At 44.9% G+C, this 21,629-nt stretch overlaps 1 protein-coding gene across 9 annotated transcripts in view; it reads left to right on the top strand.

Annotated features, from left to right (window-relative positions):
* Positions 1 to 21,629, top strand: part of CSPP1 (centrosome and spindle pole associated protein 1) — a 328,816-nt gene that overhangs the window by 7,034 nt on the left and 300,153 nt on the right. For 6 of the 9 annotated variants that reach the window (XM_033933355.1, XM_033933354.1, XM_033933356.1 and 3 more), the window contains exons 2-3: positions 6,812 to 6,923; positions 20,990 to 21,098. The exons of 1 other annotated variant lie outside the window; for it this stretch is intronic. In XM_033933355.1, the coding sequence (XP_033789246.1) occupies positions 6,825 to 6,923; positions 20,990 to 21,098 (208 nt within the window). In that variant the 5' untranslated portion in view covers positions 6,812 to 6,824. The remainder of the gene's footprint in view (positions 1 to 6,811; positions 6,924 to 20,989; positions 21,099 to 21,629) is intronic. 2 more of the 9 variants (XM_033933357.1, XM_033933358.1) reach the window with 1 other exon arrangement.

Below are 21,629 nucleotides of genomic sequence, written 5' to 3'. Positions count from 1 at the left end.
CCCCCCCCGCCTGCAGTTTCAGGACATGTTTACCCATGCCTATTTAGGCACCTCAATCTTCATGTGCAACTTTAATTAGCCCCCTTATTTTCTAATGCCTGTTACTCTATCTTATCTGTATGTTCCATCTTTGCTTCCACCCTTATGCTATTAAAGTTTTATTGTATATTATAATATAGCATGCTATGCCATACCTTTTTTTTTTTTTTTTAATATTTTTACTTCTGTAATTGTCTCTTACCTAAATTTGACTTACTGTTGCTGTACACCACCTTTATGGAAAAATCTGTTTATTGAAAAGTCAAAAACAAGCTTGCAGAATACAGAAGCAACAGAGAAAATAGCCTCTACTACAACATATAGCCCCCAAAACACCTCCTACCCCTCTCCAAACCCCTTACAGAGCAATCACCCCAGATCAAAGAAACCCATACACTCCCACCAAAAAGTCCAAAAGACAAACGAACTATAGTGTAAGCTAGCCAAAAACTGTGTTAACAAACCCTCAACCAAGCTCCCCTAGTCAGACAAGAACAGAAGTGGCTGTACACCACCTTTAAAAAGGTGGTAAATAAATAAAATAGAAATGTTTGCACCTTTTATCTCCAGAGTATGTACAGTATGCATATATAAATAAGTGTAGATATCTATGGATATAGATGAGGCTGCTAGAGTGAAGTGTACTGCAAATAAAGTCTCGCTGGATTAATTCTGAGAGCTGAGTTACCGTGACACTTTAAAATAACATCTTGGCTCCCAGGATTCTCAGGGAGGAACAGGGTTATGGGGTCTACTAGTGGTGGGAGGAGTAGGCAGCTGTGTCCAGGTAGCAGAAAGAGCACCAATTAGGGACTGTGACAGTGGACAGAATAATAATAATACTACTAATAATTTTATTCTTATATACCGCTATACCAAAAAAGTTTTAGGCGGTTCACAGCAAGGTGAGCTAATACATGGGATACAGATAAAATACAAATTAGAATAATGGACTTAAACAGATAAAGACAGAAAGCATTTACAGTATAATGAAGAAAATACCAGCATGGCAGAGAAAGAAGCAATACATAGAACAGAAAATACATCAAGTTGAATATAAGGAACTTGATTGAAAAAATGAAGCAGAATGCATTAAGATACCAGCCTATCAAAGAGTTGAGTTTTTAACAATTTTCTAAAATCAAGATAGGAAGAGACCTCTAAATAGGGTTACTGAGCTAGGTGGTGGCAGTGGTGAACAGAGTTTGGGGGTGGTGGTGCATGGCAATGAATGGTGCAAGGCAAGGTGAACAGAGGTTGAAGAGATTTTCATGCTCTGTGGGGAATGTTGGGGAGGAACAGGGCATGAAGGGCTGCAATGTGGAGGATTGAGGATGTGTAAAGGGAGGGTACTGTAGTAGGGGAAGTGGATAAGAATTCCTGAAGAGAGGTACAGAAAAATGGAGGAGGCTTTAGGGAAGGGGATGAGAAAAGGGGGGGGGGGATGGAAGAGAGAGAAAACAGTGAAAGGCCAGAGAAGAAAATTTTAAAAAGACAAGAAATAAGAGTCAGAGACAATAAAACATCAAACATATGCTACAAAAAAATACATTTGTAGTAATATTTTTTTTTCCTGTAGCAGTTAGCATGTCACTAATACAGGTGATTGTAGAAAAGGTGAGTCGAAGAAGTTTACTTCCTGAAATTTTTTACAGGACATTGTCTTTAGCACCTTGTCCCTGGAAAACTTCATGGCCTTGCAGGTTCTCAGCTCTCAGAAGAGTTGTTCATATTCATTGTATTCTGAAGCCTGCGGATCAGCAGCTTCTGGCAGCTTACATCAGAACACATACTAACTTCTGCTGGCAAAGATGCATCTGTAGTCTTGAGTAGTTTATTTAGTATTTATATTATATACCACTTATAACCTAAGTTTATTTATTTTATTTTAGGTATTTATATGCCACTTATAACCAAACCTCTTCTACTAAACCGCACTAGTGGTTTAACGCAGGGAGCCATGCTGAATGGCCCGCGCTGCTCCCGACGCTCATAAGAACTCTTTGAGCGTCGGGAGCAGCGTGGGTCATTCAGTGCGGTTTAGTAGAAGAGGCCCTAAGGTTTATTTATTTTATTTAGGTATCTATATACTGCCTATCAAAGCGGTTTACAATCACGTACTCAAGCATTTTTCCTTATCTGTCCTGGTGGGCTTAAACACTACCTGATGTACCTGGGGCAATGGGGGACAAATGTTATAAAACACAAAACTTAAATAGTTGCATGGTGCTTAGATGGCTGCTCTGGCTATGAAGAACCAAGGCCCATCTATGGCAATTTGATTTAGGATGGGCTGGAGAGGGCTTAGATGGAAACTCCAGTAATTTGGAATGAGGACAGTGCTGGGCAGACACTTTTACGGTGTGTCCCGCAAATGACAAGATGGTTTGGATTGGCTGGAGTGGGCTTTGACCGTAATTCCAGAACAATGCCATGTTCTGGAACAATGCCAGATCTATGTGCATGCACTGCTTTCAATGCATATTCATTGGGGAAATCCTGGAAACCCGACTGGATTGCGGCCCTCAAGGAGGGACTTTGAGATCCCTGGTCTATGCCCAAGAAAAGTATAAAAAAAAAAACAAAAAAAGCTAATTTACTTATGTTCTAAGCCAGGGGTGTCCAACCTGTGGCCCGAGGGCCGCATGCGGCCCAGTGAAGTATTTTGTGTGGCCCCGGTCGAGGGTGATGCAGTGTTTTCCTCTGCTGCCCCTGGGTGTTTACTGTCTTGCCAGCTCCTTCCTCTGTCTTGCTGCAACGTTTGTGCGGCCCCAGAAACATTTTTTTTTGGCCAATGCAGCCCATGGAAGCCAAAAGGTTGGACACCCTGTTCTAAGCATTAAGCATAGTAGTATGCAAAACCAAGCTAACTATTGCACAATATATTGTCTAATCAAGAAGCTACTACAGCATGTATCACAGCTGCCGTGTCTTTTTTGTTAAAATTATTTTGATAAATTAACTGAAGTTGATAAAGAACACTTTAAGTTCTCTAGATCTAAGGTTTCACACTGAATGCCATCAGTAAATATCCCTAAACTACATGCTTAATTTTTTTTTAGTAGCAATGCTATTTCCTTCTAATTCAGACTGAACGTAATGGGTGTTAACTCATCTATGGTACTTTGTGTGTCTAAGTGCTTTGACAATGAGATACATTATTACTTTTTATTTTTGCTTCAGTTGTAGCAGCAGCATTTGGAAAGCAAATAAGATGTTAGGAATTTTGGAGTGGAGCATAAAACAATACAGTAAAGCCTTTACTTGAGTACTGTATCCAGTTCTGGTTACTTGTCTGAAATGTGATAAAACAGTACTAAGAAGGGTTTAAACAGGTCAGGGATCTTTCACTTGGAGACAAAGTAGCTGAGAGGGGATGTAATAGAAGTTAATAAAATCATGAGTGGAGTGGGACAGACTAATGGGGAATAATTATTAATTCCTTTTATCTAGGACTAGAGGGTACACTCCATAAAATAATCAGTAGCAGGTTAAAAAAAACCCCAACTATCTCCAGTATACAAACACTCAGCTTTATTTCTGGAGGATGTGGTCAAAGCATCTAGCATAGCTGGATTTGAAAGGTGTTTGCATATCTTCGGGGTGGGGGGGGGGGTCTATAAAAAAATATTAGCTAGATAGCCTTGGTAAAAGTTGCTGCTTATCTCCTGGAGTGAGCAACAAAGAACAGATCAACTCTTCAGGATTTGCTGGACACTTCCTAGTTTGGCCACAATTGGAAACAGGATGCTGGGCTTGATGGACCCTTGTTCAAAGTCAGTTCAGCATGGCATGTCTATGTTCTTAATATGCCAACAAAGATGTAAAACTGATCATCATCAGTATGGATAAACATAATTTGGCATCCTTTTCCTTTATTTATAATAATAAAATGCTAAGCGCGCATGTGCACTCTCACCGCATGCTTCCCTGATCCCTGTTCTGTTGCGCTGTGCCGGCAACAGTGCGCATGCGCGCTTACTACGTCATCTCAGGCGGCGGAGGGAGCGAACGCGGAGTCTTGCCGTCGCCTTCTCGAGCCTCAACCGTCAGTCTCCTCCCTGCCCGCCTCCGGCCTCTGCCCCTCACCATGGCATCCCCGAACTTTACGATATCCACGCTCCCCCGCCATCTTTGTATCGGGCTTCGACGGCCCACTTGAGAGCGGCGAAGATAAAGCTGTAAGATCTGTCTGCTTCTTGCGCGTTGCCACCGCTCTCAGCAGATTCCCCTGAAGCAGGAGCATTGTTTTGTGCGGGTACACGAAGGTTTACCCAAACACAGCCTAAAAAAGCATTGGGGGCTGTGAAGCTATTGCTCTAGGCTGCCATGATGACATCACTTCCTCCTGCTTTGCAAGTTACTGAAAGTGTAACCAGTGCTTCCCATTCGAAGCGCTGTCCCAGGGGCAGCAGCTGTGCAAGGTGAGGCCCGGCAGATAGGGGCCGCGCTCAGCCTGAGCAGCCTCCCGGTCTCGGGGGTGACTTTCCCCTGGATCTCCCGGCGCAGGGCTCAGATGTGCTGGGGGGAAACCCGATATCAGTACAAGATTTAGAAACCGAAGTACCAGGCCCTTAAGGTCATTCAGCCCCAGGGCCAGAAGAAGGCAGGGAGAGAAGTGGCTTGCCCCACTGGGGGGAGGGGGGGGGAGAGAGGGGATTTTGGATTTAATGCTGGTGCCTACACTAGGAACTTTCCAGCTCATGTAGCAAAAACAAAATGAGATTTGGGAACCTTGACTTCCTGATTCTCAGCCTGTTTTTCCTAACTGGGGCACGAGGAAGCTAACAGATGCAGTGAGGAAAGAGTTAAAAGGGGGCTTGGAACAAGGTCACACATACACACAAATAAGTAAATAAAAATCCGGTGAATTAGAGACAAAAAGAAATAAAGACAGACAGAAAGTGGCCAAGGAGAGAGAGAGAAAGAAAGAAAGAAGGACACACACATCTATTCTAGCACCCGTTAATGTAACGGGCTTAAAGACTAGTTTGTCCATATACACATTAGAAAGCATTGGTGAAGGGCCGAACCACATGTTTCAATTGCCAGACTATCGATTACAAATTATCTAAGTAAATCTACTGAGATCTGTTAATTAAAATATACAGTACCCCACACTATTTTCAAATGGCTGTTAATTGCAATCTCATGATCCATGGTGTCAGATGTTGACACAAACTGACTGTTCTTACTAGATTTGTCTGGGCTCTTAACCCGGTTCTTGGGACACACCTTGCCAGTCAGTTTTTCACGATTTCCACAGTGAATATACATAGTTTATAGTTTATTTCATTTATATCCCGCTTTATACAAAGCAGGGCACAGCAAATACATACATAATATAGCAACATCACTCACACAAACAATGAAAACTGTAATTAGTGTCCAGCGCTCAATCCTAAAACAAAATATTCAGTCCTCGTACTTCATTTTGCCAAAAAGATATCTTTTCAATAATCATTTAAAATTTTGTAAATTTCCCTGCTGACGTATGTACAACAGAATCGTATTTCACACACAAAGTCCCATACATGAAAACACTTGCTCTGGTGACTTGCAGTCTTAACTGCTTCAATGAGACAAACTTGCTCGCTCTGCCTCCATTTGATGCAAATCTATATCTCATCCATATTCTTCCTGGGTATCCTGATCTAACTCAGTCATCCAGTAATTTTAGAAGACAAATTTTCTGAGTGAGATGTGTTTTAGAAATTATTTCCATCTAGGTATGGTTGTGGTTTTGCTTCTACCTGTTCTGCTAATTTACAAGGACTACAAAATGGGAGACGAGTTTGCAACATCCTGAGTCAGGAGTGACTTACAATAGCAGATTCTTTCAAGAGTTATTGCTCGGTCTTAAAGCTTGAGAATAAAATGTGGAAAAGTCTGCTGCCATTACTGATAAAAGCATCTTTTTGTTGTCTGTCAGTGAAGAAATATAACTATAGTAGTTTGAGACTCCTTTAAATGGTGAAGGAAGCCAAAAGCTCACCTTCATTTCTATAGTTTCAATGATTGTTGTCTTCTATCCCTGAGATTTTGTTTCCTCTTTGTCTCCTAGTTTTAAATAAAGCTTAGGACTGTATTTATGCCAATGCAAGGTTCTCATTAACAATGTAACTAATGAAGAATATTGGTATGCAAGTTACTCTATCTGCTTTAAAAAGCTCTTGTAGAAGTTGGTGCACTTTCCCTCTTGTGTTAGAAGGGGTAATTTTACAGGATAAAAGACACAATAGTCAAAGATATATAGTTTATTCTTTAAATCTTCATAAGTGTGACCTAGATTTTTAGTTTCTTTAAAGCAAATTACTTTTTTGTGTCAAGGTTCCCCCCACCTCATCTCCAATCCTTTCACATAAGAAGAAGGCCAAATTTTGTTTGCAAAACAAAAACAACATAGTAAATGAAATGACAGCAGATAAAAAGACCTGAATGGTACATCCAGTCTGCCCTTTAATTGCACGCATTATAATTTCATGATTAAAGTGTGTCTCTTTATTTTATTTCTGGATCATAGACCTTGGAAGTCTGCCTGCTACTGTCCTTTGGGTTCCAGCTACTGGAGTTGCCGTTGAAGCTCACTCCAGCTTATTCAAACCAAGTAGAGCTTTTACTCTTCCTTGTTCGCAGTCAACTGCCTGTTGGCCAGCAGCTGGCCATCCACAGGAAATTTCTATCCTCAGAATAAGTTATTGGGAAGGTGAACGTGTGCAACTTACTTTATGCCTACACAAAGCAAGATAGTAAAATAGTGTGTTTCTTCTAGAATCTAGGGGAAGATGGGTGAGGATTTGGATCAATTTATTGAAGATCAAAAGGCCAAACTAGCACAAGACCGAGCTGACCTGGAAAGAGATCCTCCATATATGGAGATAAGGGTAAGTCCTCCAAACAACTGCACAGGTTTTATATCCAATTGAAATGCAAGATTGTTCAAGTAACCAGTTTGGGTAGTTAAGATTGTATGCAAGCCATTGGATTTTAAGTACCGTAATAGATTGCAACTCTACCAGAACTGGAAATGGTATTCAAGGGTGAGGATGCGGAGGAACTAAAAAATCTCGGTGAATCTGGAAGATGTACTAAGCCAAATCGACAAGTTTAAAAGTAATAAATCACCTGGACTGGATGGTATACATCCCAGGGTACTAAAGGAGCTCAAACATGAAATTGCTGACCTGCTGTTAGTAATCTGTAACATGTTGCTAAAATCGTCTGTAGTACCTGAAGATTGGAGGGTGACCAATGTTACACCAATGGGCTTAATGGACCATTGGTCTGACCCAGTAAGGCTAAGAAAAAAAAGGGGATGGGATCTGTGAGATCTTGAAAACTCATACATCTTTTTTTTTTTTTCTTTATTGATCACCAAAAAAGTATTGGTAATGATCAATCGTAATAGATCTACCGGTATTTGTTTTATGCACACTGTGTGCATTAGGGAATTATGAAAAAAAACAACCAACAATGTACAAAAAAACAACATATTGAATAGAATGTCTGCAATATTCTGGAAATATATGGGGGTATTTTAATACTTAGCTTTCTAGGCTAGTATCTTCCTGTTGACCATGTAATTGGTGATATTTCAGCAGCAGTAACCAAAAATCCTGAGGTTACTAGTAACCATAAACCTTAGTGTTTTGGTAGGTTGCCAAATGGTCACCAGGCTTCATCTCTGCTAGCTACTTCTTGAAATCTTGGACAAGGCACTCAACTATCCTTTGGAATCGGGTACAAAACTTAAATTGTAAGCCCTCTAGGATGATGAAAACACCTACTGTACCTGAATGAGACTTGCCTTAACCTATTACTGAGAAAGGTGTGATCTAAATACAAATCCAAAATTCAATAACAGGCATACTGTGAAGTAATACAGAACACTACAAATGTCACCCAGAACAATTCTACCATACCATAACAGCAGTAACATCCATGAATCATGTAACAAGGACTTACTTAGGAAACACAGCACCAGACACTAAAGTGTACTAGAACATCAGTAAACCTATTGGGAAAACTAAAGAAGCCAGATAAGTACAGATCCATTTTGTAAAATTAATACTAACTGAATACTGTCTCTTTCATTTGTGTAGACCACAGACAGACCCTCCATACAGAATAGAATAACTAACCACAAATTAAAAATAGAAAAAAAACACAGAAAAAATAATATATTGAATCCCCAAGAAGCCACAAAGCAAAAGCAACACCAGAGAAAGAGAAAAAAATATCCCCCTGTACTGTGCAAAATATAAAGACAGTAGATGTTAATTTCAAAAACTGACACATTACAATCACTACATTAAAAGACACGTTGTGTATCTCTCCCTCCCTTTCATACACCCCCATATTCAACATCTTTCTCTCTCTTTTTCTTCCTTGCACCCTTGGTTCAACATTTCTCTTCTCCCATGCTGCATTTTCTCCCTCTCTCTGCCATGTGCAGCCTCTCTCATTATCCACCATCTTGTGCCCTGGATCAAATATCTTTCCCGTCCTCTTTTCCACCATAATTTATTTTATTTTATTTTTTTATTTTTCAAAATTTTTATTTTATGTTAATAAAGACACATATAAATTAAATACAACAGTCAGAGCACATACAAAACTTGTTCAAAACTAAAGATAAGATAGTCATCCGCACGGAGACTAAAGAATCCACCATATTTTTTAACTTTTCTCCCTCTCCCCATGCACCCCTATTCCCCAACATTTCTTCCTCTTTTCCTCTTCTTGCAGTCTGTCTCCCTTCCCTCTAACCCTTATGTAACATTTTCCCTTTCTTGCCCCTTTCCACCCCTTTGCAGTCTCTCTCTCTTTCTCCTCCCTCCACCCAATGTTCTTTGTTGCTGGGCGGGCCAGGGCTGCCTTTTGCTATACCCCTGCCCCACTTTCTCTGCCATCCATACATCATCCCTCCCTTTCTGCCTGCCATCCGTCCGTCCCTCTTTCTCCTCCCCTGCCTGCCATCCATACATCATCCCTCCCTTCTAACCCCTCCCCCCATGATGCAACCCTGATGCTGATCAGACCCCCCATGCCCTACTTTATCCCTGGTGGTGTAGCAAGAGTTATGGTTTACTAATCAGTGACATAAACAAGTTACGTGTCTGTTAGTTTTGTCTAGGGAAAACCATGAACGCTGATCCAGGTTCAGCTTTATTGCCTGTTTACACGACACAAGACCCAGGCTAATGAGAAATACTTTTATTATGAAAATAGAAAAATATAATTCACAAGCCAGCTGCAATATCTAAATATTGTTCACAAAATATCTGATTACATAAATGAAACTCAGTACATAATTATCACAATACACTTGTTAGATAAACTAATTGTTACACACACTAAACAATTGCTTATAATAATAATAATCCCTGAGTAAAGAAGATAAGGTTAAAATAAAAGTAATGTCAGGTGAATAGTGGATATTAATGTTTTGAAAAATTAAAAAGTTAAAGTAATGTCGTAACCAGCAGGTGGCGCTCTCATAACATCAAAAAAGTGCTAAACAAACACAGATACCATGTTGTTGTTTTTTTTTTCTTATCTTAAGAACATGAGACTTGCCGCTGCTGGGTCAGACCAGTGGTCCATCGTGCCCAGCAGTCCGCTCATGCGGCGGCCCTCCGGTCAAAGACCAGCGCCCTGAGACTAGCCCGGTTAAGCAGGAACTTGTCTAACTTTGTCTTGAATCCCTGGAGGGTGTTTTCTCTTATGACAGACTCTGGAAGAGGGTTTCAGTTTTCTACCACTCTCTGGGTGAAGAAGAACTTCCTTACGTTCGTACGGAATCTATCCCCTTTCAATTTTAGAGAGTTCCCTCTTGTTCTCTCCCTACCTTGAAGAGGGTGAATAACCTGTCTTTATCTACATGTCTATTCCCTTCAGTACCTTGAATGTTTCAATCATGTCCCCTCTCAATCTCCTCTGTTCGAGGGAGAAGAGGCCGAGTTTCTCTAATCTTTCACTGTACGGCAACTCCTCCAGCCCCTTAACCATTTTAGTCGCACTTCTCTGGACCCTTTCGAGTAATACCGTGTCTTTCTTCATGTACGGCGACCAGTGATGGACTCCAGGTGAGGGCGCACCATGGCCCAGTACAGCAGCATGACAACCCTCTTCGATCTGTTCGTGATCCCCTTCTTTATCATTCCTAGCATTCTGTTTGCCCTTTTTGCCGCTGCCACACATTTTGCGGACGGCTTCATCGACTTGTCGATCAGAACTCCCAAGTCTCTTTCTTGGGAGGTCTCTCCAAGTACCGCCTTGGACATCCTGTATTCATGCATGAGATTTTTGTTACCGACATGCATCACTTTACACTTATCCGCGTTGAACCTCATCTGCCATGTCGATGCCCATTCCTTGAGCCTGATTATGTCACATTGCAGATCTTGTTCCCAATCCCCCTGTGTCTTCACTACTCTGAATAACTTCGTATCGTCCACAAATCTAATCACTTCACTTGTCATACCTATGTCCAGATTGTTTATAAAGATATTGAAGAGCACGGGTCCAAGCACCGAGACCTGCGCCACCCCACTGGTGACGTTCTTCCAGTCCAAGTATTGTCCATATACCCCCACTTTCTATTTCCTATGCTCCAGCCAGTTTTTAATCCACGTGAATATTTCACCCTCGATTCCATGGCTTCCAATTTTCCGAAGTAGTCGTTCATGTGGAACCTTGTCAAATGTCTTCTGAAAATCCAGATATACAATGTCGACCGGGTCGCCCTTGTCTGTCTGTCTGTTTACTCCCTCAAAGAAGTGCAGCAAGTTCGTCAATCTGCCTTTGCTAAAACCGTGTTGACTGGTCCTAATCAGCCCTTGTCCGTCAAGGTGATCAATGATGCAATCCTTTATCAGCACCTCTACCGTCTTTCCCAGTACCGAGGTCAGAATCACATACATAGAGGGGCATAATTAAAAAAAAGTCTTAAGGCCTAAGGCCCTAAACATTTAAAGTAGAAGCTGGGAAAATGTCCATTCTAAAAAAAACATGTCCAAAAGGAGGTTTTTTGATAATGGCCTGCCTCTACGTTCCAGCTGTTTAAACGCCCAGACCACCACTACATCTACACTTAAGAGATATAATAAACCAAAAGAAAGCCTAAGTCCCAAACGCCCAACACAAGAGCTTTTAGGCGAAGGAGGAGCCAGTCCTTCGCCTAAAAGCTGAATTCTGTAACCAGTGTTACAGAATTCCCCCCCCAGCTACGATAGCGGCAGGAGAGAGAGCCAATCTCTTCTGCTGTGTCCATCACCCCCCCCCCCACTCTATTGGGGCAGGAGGGAACCCAAGGCCTCCTGCCCCAGCGAAACCCCCTACACCCCACCCCCACTAAGATACGGGCAGGAGGGAACCCAGGCCCTCCTGCCCTCGGCGCAACCCCCCCCCCCACGATCGAACCCACAATCCCCCCCCCTCTGACCCCTCGACACCACCCCCCACCTTCGACACCCCCCCAATACCTCAAAACAGTTGGCTGAGCAGACAGGTCCCGAGCCCGTCCATCCGGAAGGCCCACCAACTGTCGAATGGCGGGCCTTAGGGCCTGATTGGCTCAGGCACCTCAAACCCCGCCCACATTTAGGCCACTTTTTAGACGTTTGAGGGGCCTGATTGGCTGAGGTATCTCAAACCCCATTTAGGCCACTTTTTAGACATTTTTTGTTTTGATTATGAGCCCCATAGTATACAGTTTACAGGTTACAATTTGCCATAGTTACAGTGCAAGGTTTTCAATACAAGTTTTTATCCTAACTCGACACATACTAGGGATCTAATACCAATATACATAATACATAATATGCAGTTTACAGGTTAAATTTTCCATAGTTACAGTCCATGATTTTTCAATACAAATTCTTATCCTAATGTGACATGTACCGATGATCTAGTACCAATATAAATTTCTTTGTAATCCATTGGTTGTGGGCAGGGGAGTTAAGTGAAGAGGTATGTTTTTATTGCTTTCTTAAAGTTGGGAGCCCTTAAAGGGATCTCAACTGTGGGGCAGATGATTCTAGTGGCTTGGTATGAAGTGGGAGTAGGAATGTTGTTTGGCGGTTTGCAGTTGAAGGTCGGGGTGTTTGCGATCGGGGTGTTTTGAAGCTTATTCCATCATGGGAGTGGCGTAATGGTTTGGCACATATGGAGGAAGCTTGTCATGTAGTCCGGTGTCATATCGTGCAAGGATTTGAATGCTAGCATTAGGCCCTTGAAGACACAACATTCGGCTATGGGCAGCCAGTGAGCTGACAATAGAGCCTGGGAGACAAGGCCATGGGCATGGAGGGTTTTTTTTTTTTTTTTTTTTTAAGAATTCTGCTGCGTTTTATACTTGCTGGAGCCATTGTATATTCTTCACTGTGAGACTATTGAATAGCACTTTGCAGTAATCCGTGCGGGAAATGACTAAGGCATAGAGTAGTTGGTGAAGTCAGACTCAGAAAAGTAGTTCCTTAATTTCGGAGTTGTCACAGGTAGTAAAATGAGAAAGATACGACTTGAGAGAGGGAGAGATGGTTGGAAAGTGATAGATTGGCATCAAGGAGTTTCCTAGGTTGTGCGTTTGGTGTTTTGCAATTATGGTAGTTGAATCCCAGTATAACAAGTGACGGATGCAGTTGCAGTGTTTTTTGCAGATCCAAAACAATTCCATTTTGGAGGCATTTAGTTGCAATTTGTTGACGGACATCCAGTTTTTGGCTTCCGAGAGGCAGTTTAGGAGTTTTGTGATCTGGGTGTCGTGGGTTTCTCCTAGCGGTAGGTATAGTTGGATGTCATCTGCGAAGGAGTGAATCTTTGTTTGGTGTTTGTGGGTTATGTCTAGGACAGGTCTAATTTAGAGATTGAATAATAGAGGGGATAGTAGAGCCCCCTGTGGAACACTTGTATTTCATCAGTTTTTGTTTCGATAGTTCATTGTTGAGCAGTACGTTTTGGGATCTATTATTCAGGAAGGAGGTGAACCATTGTAATGCAGTGTCTTGGATTCCAATTTCAGAGAGCCGTGCAATGAGGAAAGGATGGTCAAGAGTGTCAAATGCCGCGCTGAGATCCAGGAGCAGCAGCAGCCCTTATCCATGAGTTCCAGCAGTCATCGGTGATGTCGAGAAGGACACTTTCAGTACTGTGTAGCTTCCTGAATCCTGATTGGAAGGTGGATAGGGCTCCTTGTTTGTCGATGGAGTGTAATTGATTTAACATTGTTTTTTCCAGAATCTTGAAGATGAAGGGTAGGTTGATCTAAAGTTGCTGGGCATGTTAGGCTCTAGTATGATTATTTATTTTTTCTTTCAAGATTGGTCTGATGACTGCTGACTTCAGTTTGTGGGCACTATGCCTGTTTTTAGAAAGGTGTTGATGAGAGCAAAGATGGAATATACAAAGGTGTCTTTCACAGCCACTAGGAGACGTGGAAGACAGGGGTCTAAGTTGGAGCCCGAAGGGTGAATAGTGTCTATCATCTTGGTGATGTCATTGTGGGAGACCAGTTTCAAAGTGAGTTAGGTTCCCAGTTGTAGTTTTAATTATCTTATTTGAGTTGTGGGGGGACGATGTCTGTAGCAGGGTCAAGTTGAGGCGAGATCATATTTTGTCTACTTTGTAAGCGAAGCAGTCAGAGTGTTTCGCTGTCAAGTTCAGTGTTAAGGCATTGGTTGTTTCCTTGCGATGTATATTTTTTTATTAGTATAAAAAGGTTTTATCCCAGGACAAGCAGGCAGCATATTCTTAACACATGGGTGACGTCACCGACGGAGCCCTCGGTACGGACCTTTTTAACTAGAAGTTTCTAGTTGGCCGCACCGCGCGTGCGCGAGTGCCTTCCCGCCCGACGGAGGAGTGCGTGGTCCCCAGTTTCTTCGTTTCCGCGGAGCGAAGAAGACGCGTGTATTTTTTCAACGGCCGTTGAAATCACTTTTTCGCCTTCCCGCTCGCGTTTTTTTCCTAATTTTTTCTCTCTTTACCTTCGGGTTTATTTTTCTTTGATTTGCAAAAAAAAAAAAAAAAAAAAAACTTTCATTTTTTTCCTTTTTCTTTCGTTTTTGCCCCGGCGGGGCCTGTTACCATTATACAGGCCTCGGACTTCGATTTTGCGGAGGCCATCTTCCCCTTCATGCCCCCGCAGGTCGGTTTTAAGAAGTGCCAGCGGTGTGCACGCCCGATCTCCGTTTCTGACCCACACAATTGGTGTTTGCAGTGTCTGGGTCCGGAGCATCGGGCGGACTCCTGCACCCGCTGTGCCACCCTGCAAAAACGAACACTTAAAAACCGAAGAATCCAACAAACTCTTCTCTTCGGCACCGAGTCGGCGATGGACTCCTCACCTTCCACGGCGGTACCTCAAAAATCGGCACCGTCGACCTCGACACCGACCGACCCCGCATCGGCGCCGCTGGCGCCAGGTAAGCCGGCTAAGAAGCCTTCCTCTTCCCTCGAGCGCCCTCCAGCTACGGTGGCGACACCGTCCCTACCGGCATCGCACCGGTCCCGCAAGCGCTCCGCCCCGATATCGGTGAGTGCCTCGTCATCGGCCTCCTCATCGCCGGGGCGTGGAGCGGCATCCAAGGAACCGAAGAAAAAGAAAGCGGTTCCGATGCCACCCCTAGATGACCGTATCTCGGTCATTCTTCAGGCTCAGCTTCAGGAGCAGTTGAAGAAACAACTTGAACAACTGTTACCCTCTATCCTGGCACCGCTCCTTCCGGTACCAGACCGGCCCGAGCCCCGCACCGAGCCTCCGGTGTCCACTCCTTCGGTACCGGTAAACACCTCTATGCCGATCCTTTCGGCTCAACACCTTCACGCCGATCCGGTGGTTCATTCTCAGACCACAGTGGATCCTCCTCGGCACCAGGCGGTACGGCATTCTTCTCGGGACCGAGAACGGCGCCGATCGTCCTCCCCTGGTACCGTTTCAGTGCGCTCTGGTAAGTCTTTGTCCAAGACTCGCCACACCGCGCCCTCCACCCCGGTGTCTCGACATGCACCAGAGGTCAGAGACCCTGATTTGTGGGAGGAGACTCCACTCGGTACCGAGGAGGATCCCTCCTCATCTGATGAGGAACCATCGGCACCCGATGCCACCTCTAAACCTGAGCAGTCCTCATTCACTAAATTTCTGAGAGAAATGTCTGCTGCCCTGTCCCTTCCTCTAGAATCTGACTCGAAAAAGTCTCAAGCCTTTCTAGAGGCTTTAGACTTTGAGCAACCTCCTAAGGAGTTCCTCAAGCTTCCCGTACATGACATCCTACGGGAAACGTTCTACAAGAACTTGGAAACTCCCCTCACGGTACCGGGAGCCCCCCGTAAGCTGGACAACCTTTACCGAGTCATCCCTATACCTGGATTTGACAAATCTCAATTGCCCCATGAGTCCCTTTTAGTGGAATCCACTTTGAAAAAGACTCAGGGCTCCAGTGTCTATGCCTCTACCCCTCCTGGCAGAGAAGGTAAGACCATGGACAAATTTGGCAAGAGGCTTTACCAAAATGCCATGCTGGCCAACAGGGCAAACAACTATTCCTTCCATTTTTCTTTCTACCTAAAACACTTGGTCCAACAGCTGTCTGCCCTTCAGAAGTACCTTCCTGAGCGCAAGGTCCCGCTATTCCAGCAACACATCTCTGGTCTTCTCCAGATGCGAAAATACATGGTCCGCTCAATATACGACTCCTTCGAGCTCACCTCTCGGGCCTCTGCCATGGCCGTAGCCATGCGTCGACTAGCCTGGCTCAGAGTCTCCGACCTGGACATCAACCACCAGGATCGTTTGGCCAACGCCCCCTGTCTCGGGGATGAACTCTTTGGAGAGTCCCTGGATTCCACCACCCAGAAACTCTCGGCCCATGAGACCAGGTGGGACACCCTGATCAAGCCAAAAAAGAAGGCTCCGCCTGCTCGACCCTATCGGCCTCAATCATCTTACCAGCGGAGGTTCTCAGCCAGGCCACTCAATCCGCCTCCACAACAATCTCGGCGACCTCGTCAACAGCAGCACCATGCCCAGGCTCGATCTCAGGCCACTCAACCCTCTAAGCCGCCTCAGCCTGCTAAACAGTCTCAGCCCTTTTGACTCTTCTCTCCAGGGCATAGCCAGTCATCCTCCCTCACGACCTCTTCCACAGCCTATCGGGGGTCGTCTCACCATTTTCTCCAGCCGTTGGGAAGTCATCACGTCGGACCAGTGGGTCCTCAACATCATCCGCCACGGCTACTCTCTCAACTTCCAGACTCTTCCACCAGACAACCTTCCCGTAGAGTCTGCTTCACACTCATCTCAAACCCCCCTCCTCCTGAGGGAGGTTCAATCCCTCCTCCTTCTCAATGCCATCGAAGAAGTACCTCCAGATCAAAGGGGTCAGGGATTCTACTCCCGCTACTTCCTGGTTCCCAAAAAGACGGGAGACCTCCGTCCCATCCTCGATCTCAGGGGCCTCAACAAGTGTCTGGTCAAGGAGAAGTTCAGAATGCTCTCCCTTGCCACGCTTTACCCTCTTCTTTCTCAACACGACTGGCTATGTTCCCTGGACCTCAAAGAGGCCTACACTCACATCTCCATCAATCAGAGTTCCCGCCGCTACCTGCGGTTCCAGGTACTGCACCACCACTATCAGTACAAAGTGCTACCGTTCGGCCTCGCTTCCTCGCCCAGGGTCTTCACCAAGTGCCTTATAGTGGTAGCGGCCTTCCTCAGGTCTCACAACCTCCAGGTGTTCCCCTACTTGGACGATTGGTTGGTGAAAGCACCTTCATCTCAACTCGTGCTACAAGCCACTCATCACACCATCTCTCTCCTCCACCTCCTGGGGTTCGAGATCAACTACCCCAAGTCGCACCTGCTTCCCACCCAGCGACTTCAATTCATTGGAGCAGTTCTGGACACCACGCTAATGAGGGCCTTTCTCCCCTCCGATCGCAAGCAGACCCTGCTCCATCTATGCCGTCAGGTACTCATGCATCCCTCCATTCCTGCCCGACAGATGATGGTCCTCCTGGGTCACATGGCCTCAACGGTGCATGTCCTTCCTCTGGCACGTCTCCACCTTCGTACACCTCAGTGGACTCTCGCCAACCAATGGTCACAGATTACGGATCTTCTTTCTCATCCCATCTCTGTGACATCATCTCTTCAGCAATCTCTCCAATGGTGGTTGAACTCCTCAAATCTTTCCAGGGGTCTACTTTTTCATCTGCCCCCCCACTCTATGATCATCACCACAGATGCGTCCCCCTACGCGTGGGGAGCTCACCTGGGAGATCTACGCACCCAGGGACTTTGGACCCCACAGGAGCGTCGTCATCACATCAATTTCCTGGAACTCAGAGCCATGTTCTACGCCCTCAAGGCTTTCCAACATCTTCTCTGTCCTCAAGTCCTCCTCCTATGCACAGACAATCAAGTCGCCATGTACTACATAAACAAGCAAGGCGGCACCGGATCTCGCCCCCTTTGTTTGGAGGCTCTGCGCATCTGGACCTGGGCCACGGACCGCAATCTCTTTCTCAGGGCGGTCTATATCCAGGGCGAACAGAACTCTCTGGCCGACAATCTCAGCCGCATCCTTCAACCTCACGAGTGGACGTTGGACCCTCCGACTCTGCTATCCATCTTTGCTCGATGGGGCACTCCGCAGGTGGACCTCTTTGCAGCACCTCACAATCATCAGCTGCCCCAATTCTGTTCCAGACTCTTCTCTCCTCACCGTCTGGCTCCGGATGCATTCCTGCTCGATTGGAGGGATCGGTTCCTGTATGCCTTCCCTCCACTTCCTCTGATGTTGCGGACCTTGTCCAAACTCCGCAAAGATCACGCCACCATGATTCTTATCGCACCTCGGTGGCCTCGCCAACACTGGTTCTCACTCCTGCTCCAACTCAGCTCCAGGGAACCCATTCTACTTCCTGTGTTTCCTACTCTGCTTACGCAGCAGCATCAGTCTCTACTGCATCCCAATCTGTCTTCGCTCCACCTGACAGCTTGGTTTCTCTCGGGCTGACCTCTCCGGAGAATCTATCTCAACCGGTCCGCCTCATTTTGGACGCCTCCAGGAAACCGGCCACTCTCCAATGTTACCATCAGAAGTGGACCAGATTCTCCTCGTGGTGTCTCCGGCATCATCAGGAACCCACCTCCTTAGCGGTGGAAACTGTCTTGGAATATTTGCTCTCACTGTCCAATGCTGGCCTCAAAACTACCTCCATCAGAGTCCACCTCAGTGCCATCACTGCGTTTCATGAGCCTATTCTCGGAAAACCCCTCACGGCTCATCCTCTGGTTTCCAGATTTATGAGAGGGCTCTTCAATATCAAACCGCCTCTCAAGCCTCCTCCTGTCGTCTGGGACCTGAATGTGGTTCTCTCAGCCCTCATGAAACCTCCGTTTGAGCCTCTTGCCACAACTTCGCTCAGGCTTCTTACCTGGAAGGTGCTTTTCCTAATTGCCATCACCTCTGCCAGGAGGGTTAGCGAACTGCATGCACTGGTTGCCGACCCTCCGTTCACTGTTTTTCACCATGACAAGGTTGTTCTGCGTACCCACCCTAAATTCCTTCCCAAGGTGGTCTCGGCTTTTCACCTTAACCAGTCCATTGTGCTGCCCGTCTTCTTCCCTAAGCCTCACTCGCATCCTGGGGAACAGGCGTTGCACACGCTGGATTGTAAGCGTGCCCTTGCTTACTATCTTGATCGTACCAGAGCTCACCGAACATCCCCTCAGCTATTTTTGTCTTTCGATCCCAACCGTTTGGGTCGTCCTGTCTCCAACCGGACACTTTCCAATTGGCTTGCTGCCTGTATTGCTTTCTGCTACGCTCGGGCCGGTCTCTCACTGGAAGGAACTGTCACGGCCCACAGGGTCCGAGCTATGGCCGCTTCTGTAGCTTTCCTCCGCTCCACGCCCATCGAGGAGATCTGCAAGGCGGCCACTTGGTCCTCAGTTCACACATTCACTACTCACTACTGTCTGGATGCGTTCTCCAGACGGGATGGACACTTCGGCCAATCTGTGTTACAAAATTTATTTTCCTAATGGCCAACCATCCCACCTCCCTCTTTGTTAGCTTGGAGGTCACCCATGTGTTAAGAATATGCTGCCTGCTTGTCCTGGGATAAAGCACAGTTACTTACCGTAACAGGTGTTATCCAGGGACAGCAGGCAGATATTCTTAAGTCCCACCCACCTCCCCGGGTTGGCTTCTTAGCTGGCTTATACTAACTGGGGACCACGCACTCCTCCGTCGGGCGGGAAGGCACTCGCGCACGCGCGGTGCGGCCAACTAGAAACTTCTAGTTAAAAAGGTCCGTACCGAGGGCTCCGTCGGTGACGTCACCCATGTGTTAAGAATATCTGCCTGCTGTCCCTGGATAACACCTGTTACGGTAAGTAACTGTGCTTTTTGGTCTATTGGGGGTCTTTAATAGTTGTTGGGAGTACCATCTTTTAAGCCTCTAGGGTGGCTTTTTTAATGTTTGTTTATATATTTATTTATTTATTAATATCCATCCATCCATCCCAAAGGAACTCAGAATGGGTTACAAGAGAACATTCACAGTTTAGACAGGATAAGACTTGGTGGACATAGCGTAGTTGATATTGCTGCATTCTTCATGCAGTTCCTTCCTTTTGGACCTGTCATTGTTAATCTGGGAGTTCCTAGGATTCCACTTCTTGTGATTGCAAATGGTCTTTTTAAAGACCCTGAACTTTGTTATAGATTTATTTGTCTATCTGTGCTGTTTTGAAATAAATATGACTGTTCCAGTGTAGACATCTCTCTTGCCTCTTGTTTTTTATTGTTGACATTATCGAGGCCAGCCCCTTCTTTCTCCTTTGCTCTATAATCCTGGATTTGTACATTTCCTTTCCACTTTCCTTAGTTCTCTTTTCTTCTTAAGTTGTCCGTAAAGCAGGGAAAAGAGTATTTTATGGGGATAGTATTTGATCGCTTTGACTAGCGTTAGCCTTTGTATATGGTTTTTACTTCAGTGTGCCAGTCTAGAATTGGGTTTTAATGTTCCTACTTTGTTGGAAAGGCCTGTGGAGAGATCCTCTAAGTTGATATACAGCAACGATGCCATCTTCTTATGTTGGGTTTGCTTATGTTGGGTATGTTCATGGTTGATACATAGTAACATGGCTGAATGTGATCAAATGGAGATCACACCAGGTTAATGGTTTAGTGCAGAGAGTGTGAACTCGCAGGCCTTGAGCTTGCGCAGATGCTCAAGGCCCAGCAAAGAAGAGGACGCAGATCTTTGGGCACTGGCACCAACACACAGGACATGCTGGTGCCGGTGAGCAGATGGGGGTAAGAAGCATGTTCGGGTGGGTCTGGGAGATTTCAGATTGCAGGGGGGGGGTGGTTCCGAATCGCGGAGGGCACCGCTCGCAAATCAAGGCAAGCTCAATTTCTGAGGCGCCGATTTTGCGAATGTTTTGCTCATCTTGCAAAACACTCGCAAACTGGTGCACTCGTAAACCAAGGTACCACTATATATTGGAAATTTAACCAAAACATCCCTCCAAGTTGTAACACTTTGGATCTCATTTCAAGAAACAGTTTCCATTTTCTCTGGGTTGTGCATGTTACATCAGAAAATACACAAATTAAGCAATTTATACATTTTAAATTTGTTTTCCTAAAGAACATACGCAGCACCCAATCTCTATCGGGCTTAAGTACCAATTAACTATTAACATTGCTGGAACTGCCTCTTGATTTTTCTATTTCTGTAATTACTGATGACTCCTTGCCCCTCCAGAAATTTGGAAAAGAAGGATGAGATGTAGATTAACAGAACTTCAGAAATGATGCTGCTTAAATCCATTTTTTCTTAATTTATGGGGTTTTTGTAGCTTGCATTTGGTTCTGTAGTGCATACAGAATGTGTCTTTAAAATTTTATCCTTTCATATCTTTGTTTTACAGAGCAAAAATGAGGCTCTGTCTAAGTCTGACAAATTGATCTTGATGGCTAAGGAAAACATACCACCAAATATTCAACCTAAAGAAATCAATCTGGTGAACCTTACTCATGGTATGTTGGTAATGGGACCTCATTTACATTTAGTCTTCTAGTTGTCAGCTCCTGTAGAAAAATAGTTTCTGGTGTGTCATACTCTTATGTTTATATTTAACTTGGGGGCTCTTTTACTAAAGCGTGTTAAGCACTTAGGGCTGGATTCAGTAAATGGCATCTAAATTTGGATGCTGGAAAATAATAGCACCCAGTACGTTCTACAAAAGACATTCTAGGATGAGCACTCCTTTTATAGAATATCATTGGGTGCGAAATTCTGCACCCAACTTTGGCTGTAAGAACTTGAACTGACTGAAACCTAGTATAAATGCTGGTGCACAAGTTGGGCATACATCTGTAATATTCTATAAAACTGCATGCAATCTTTAGAATGCCCCTTTTGCAATTAGGCGCAGAAACACTTAGGCACTATACTATATAACTGGATGCATCAGTGTATTTTTGTGCTAATCTTTCAGCCCCATTTTGACACCTTGCATCTTTTGGAACCTTTTTCTTCACCAAATGTGAGTGCCGAATTAGCATGTA

The sequence above is a fragment of the Geotrypetes seraphini genome, chromosome 2 (assembly GCF_902459505.1).
Source record: "Geotrypetes seraphini chromosome 2, aGeoSer1.1, whole genome shotgun sequence".
NCBI lineage: Eukaryota > Metazoa > Chordata > Amphibia > Gymnophiona > Dermophiidae > Geotrypetes > Geotrypetes seraphini.
This window is presented reverse-complemented; position numbering and strand designations above follow the sequence as displayed.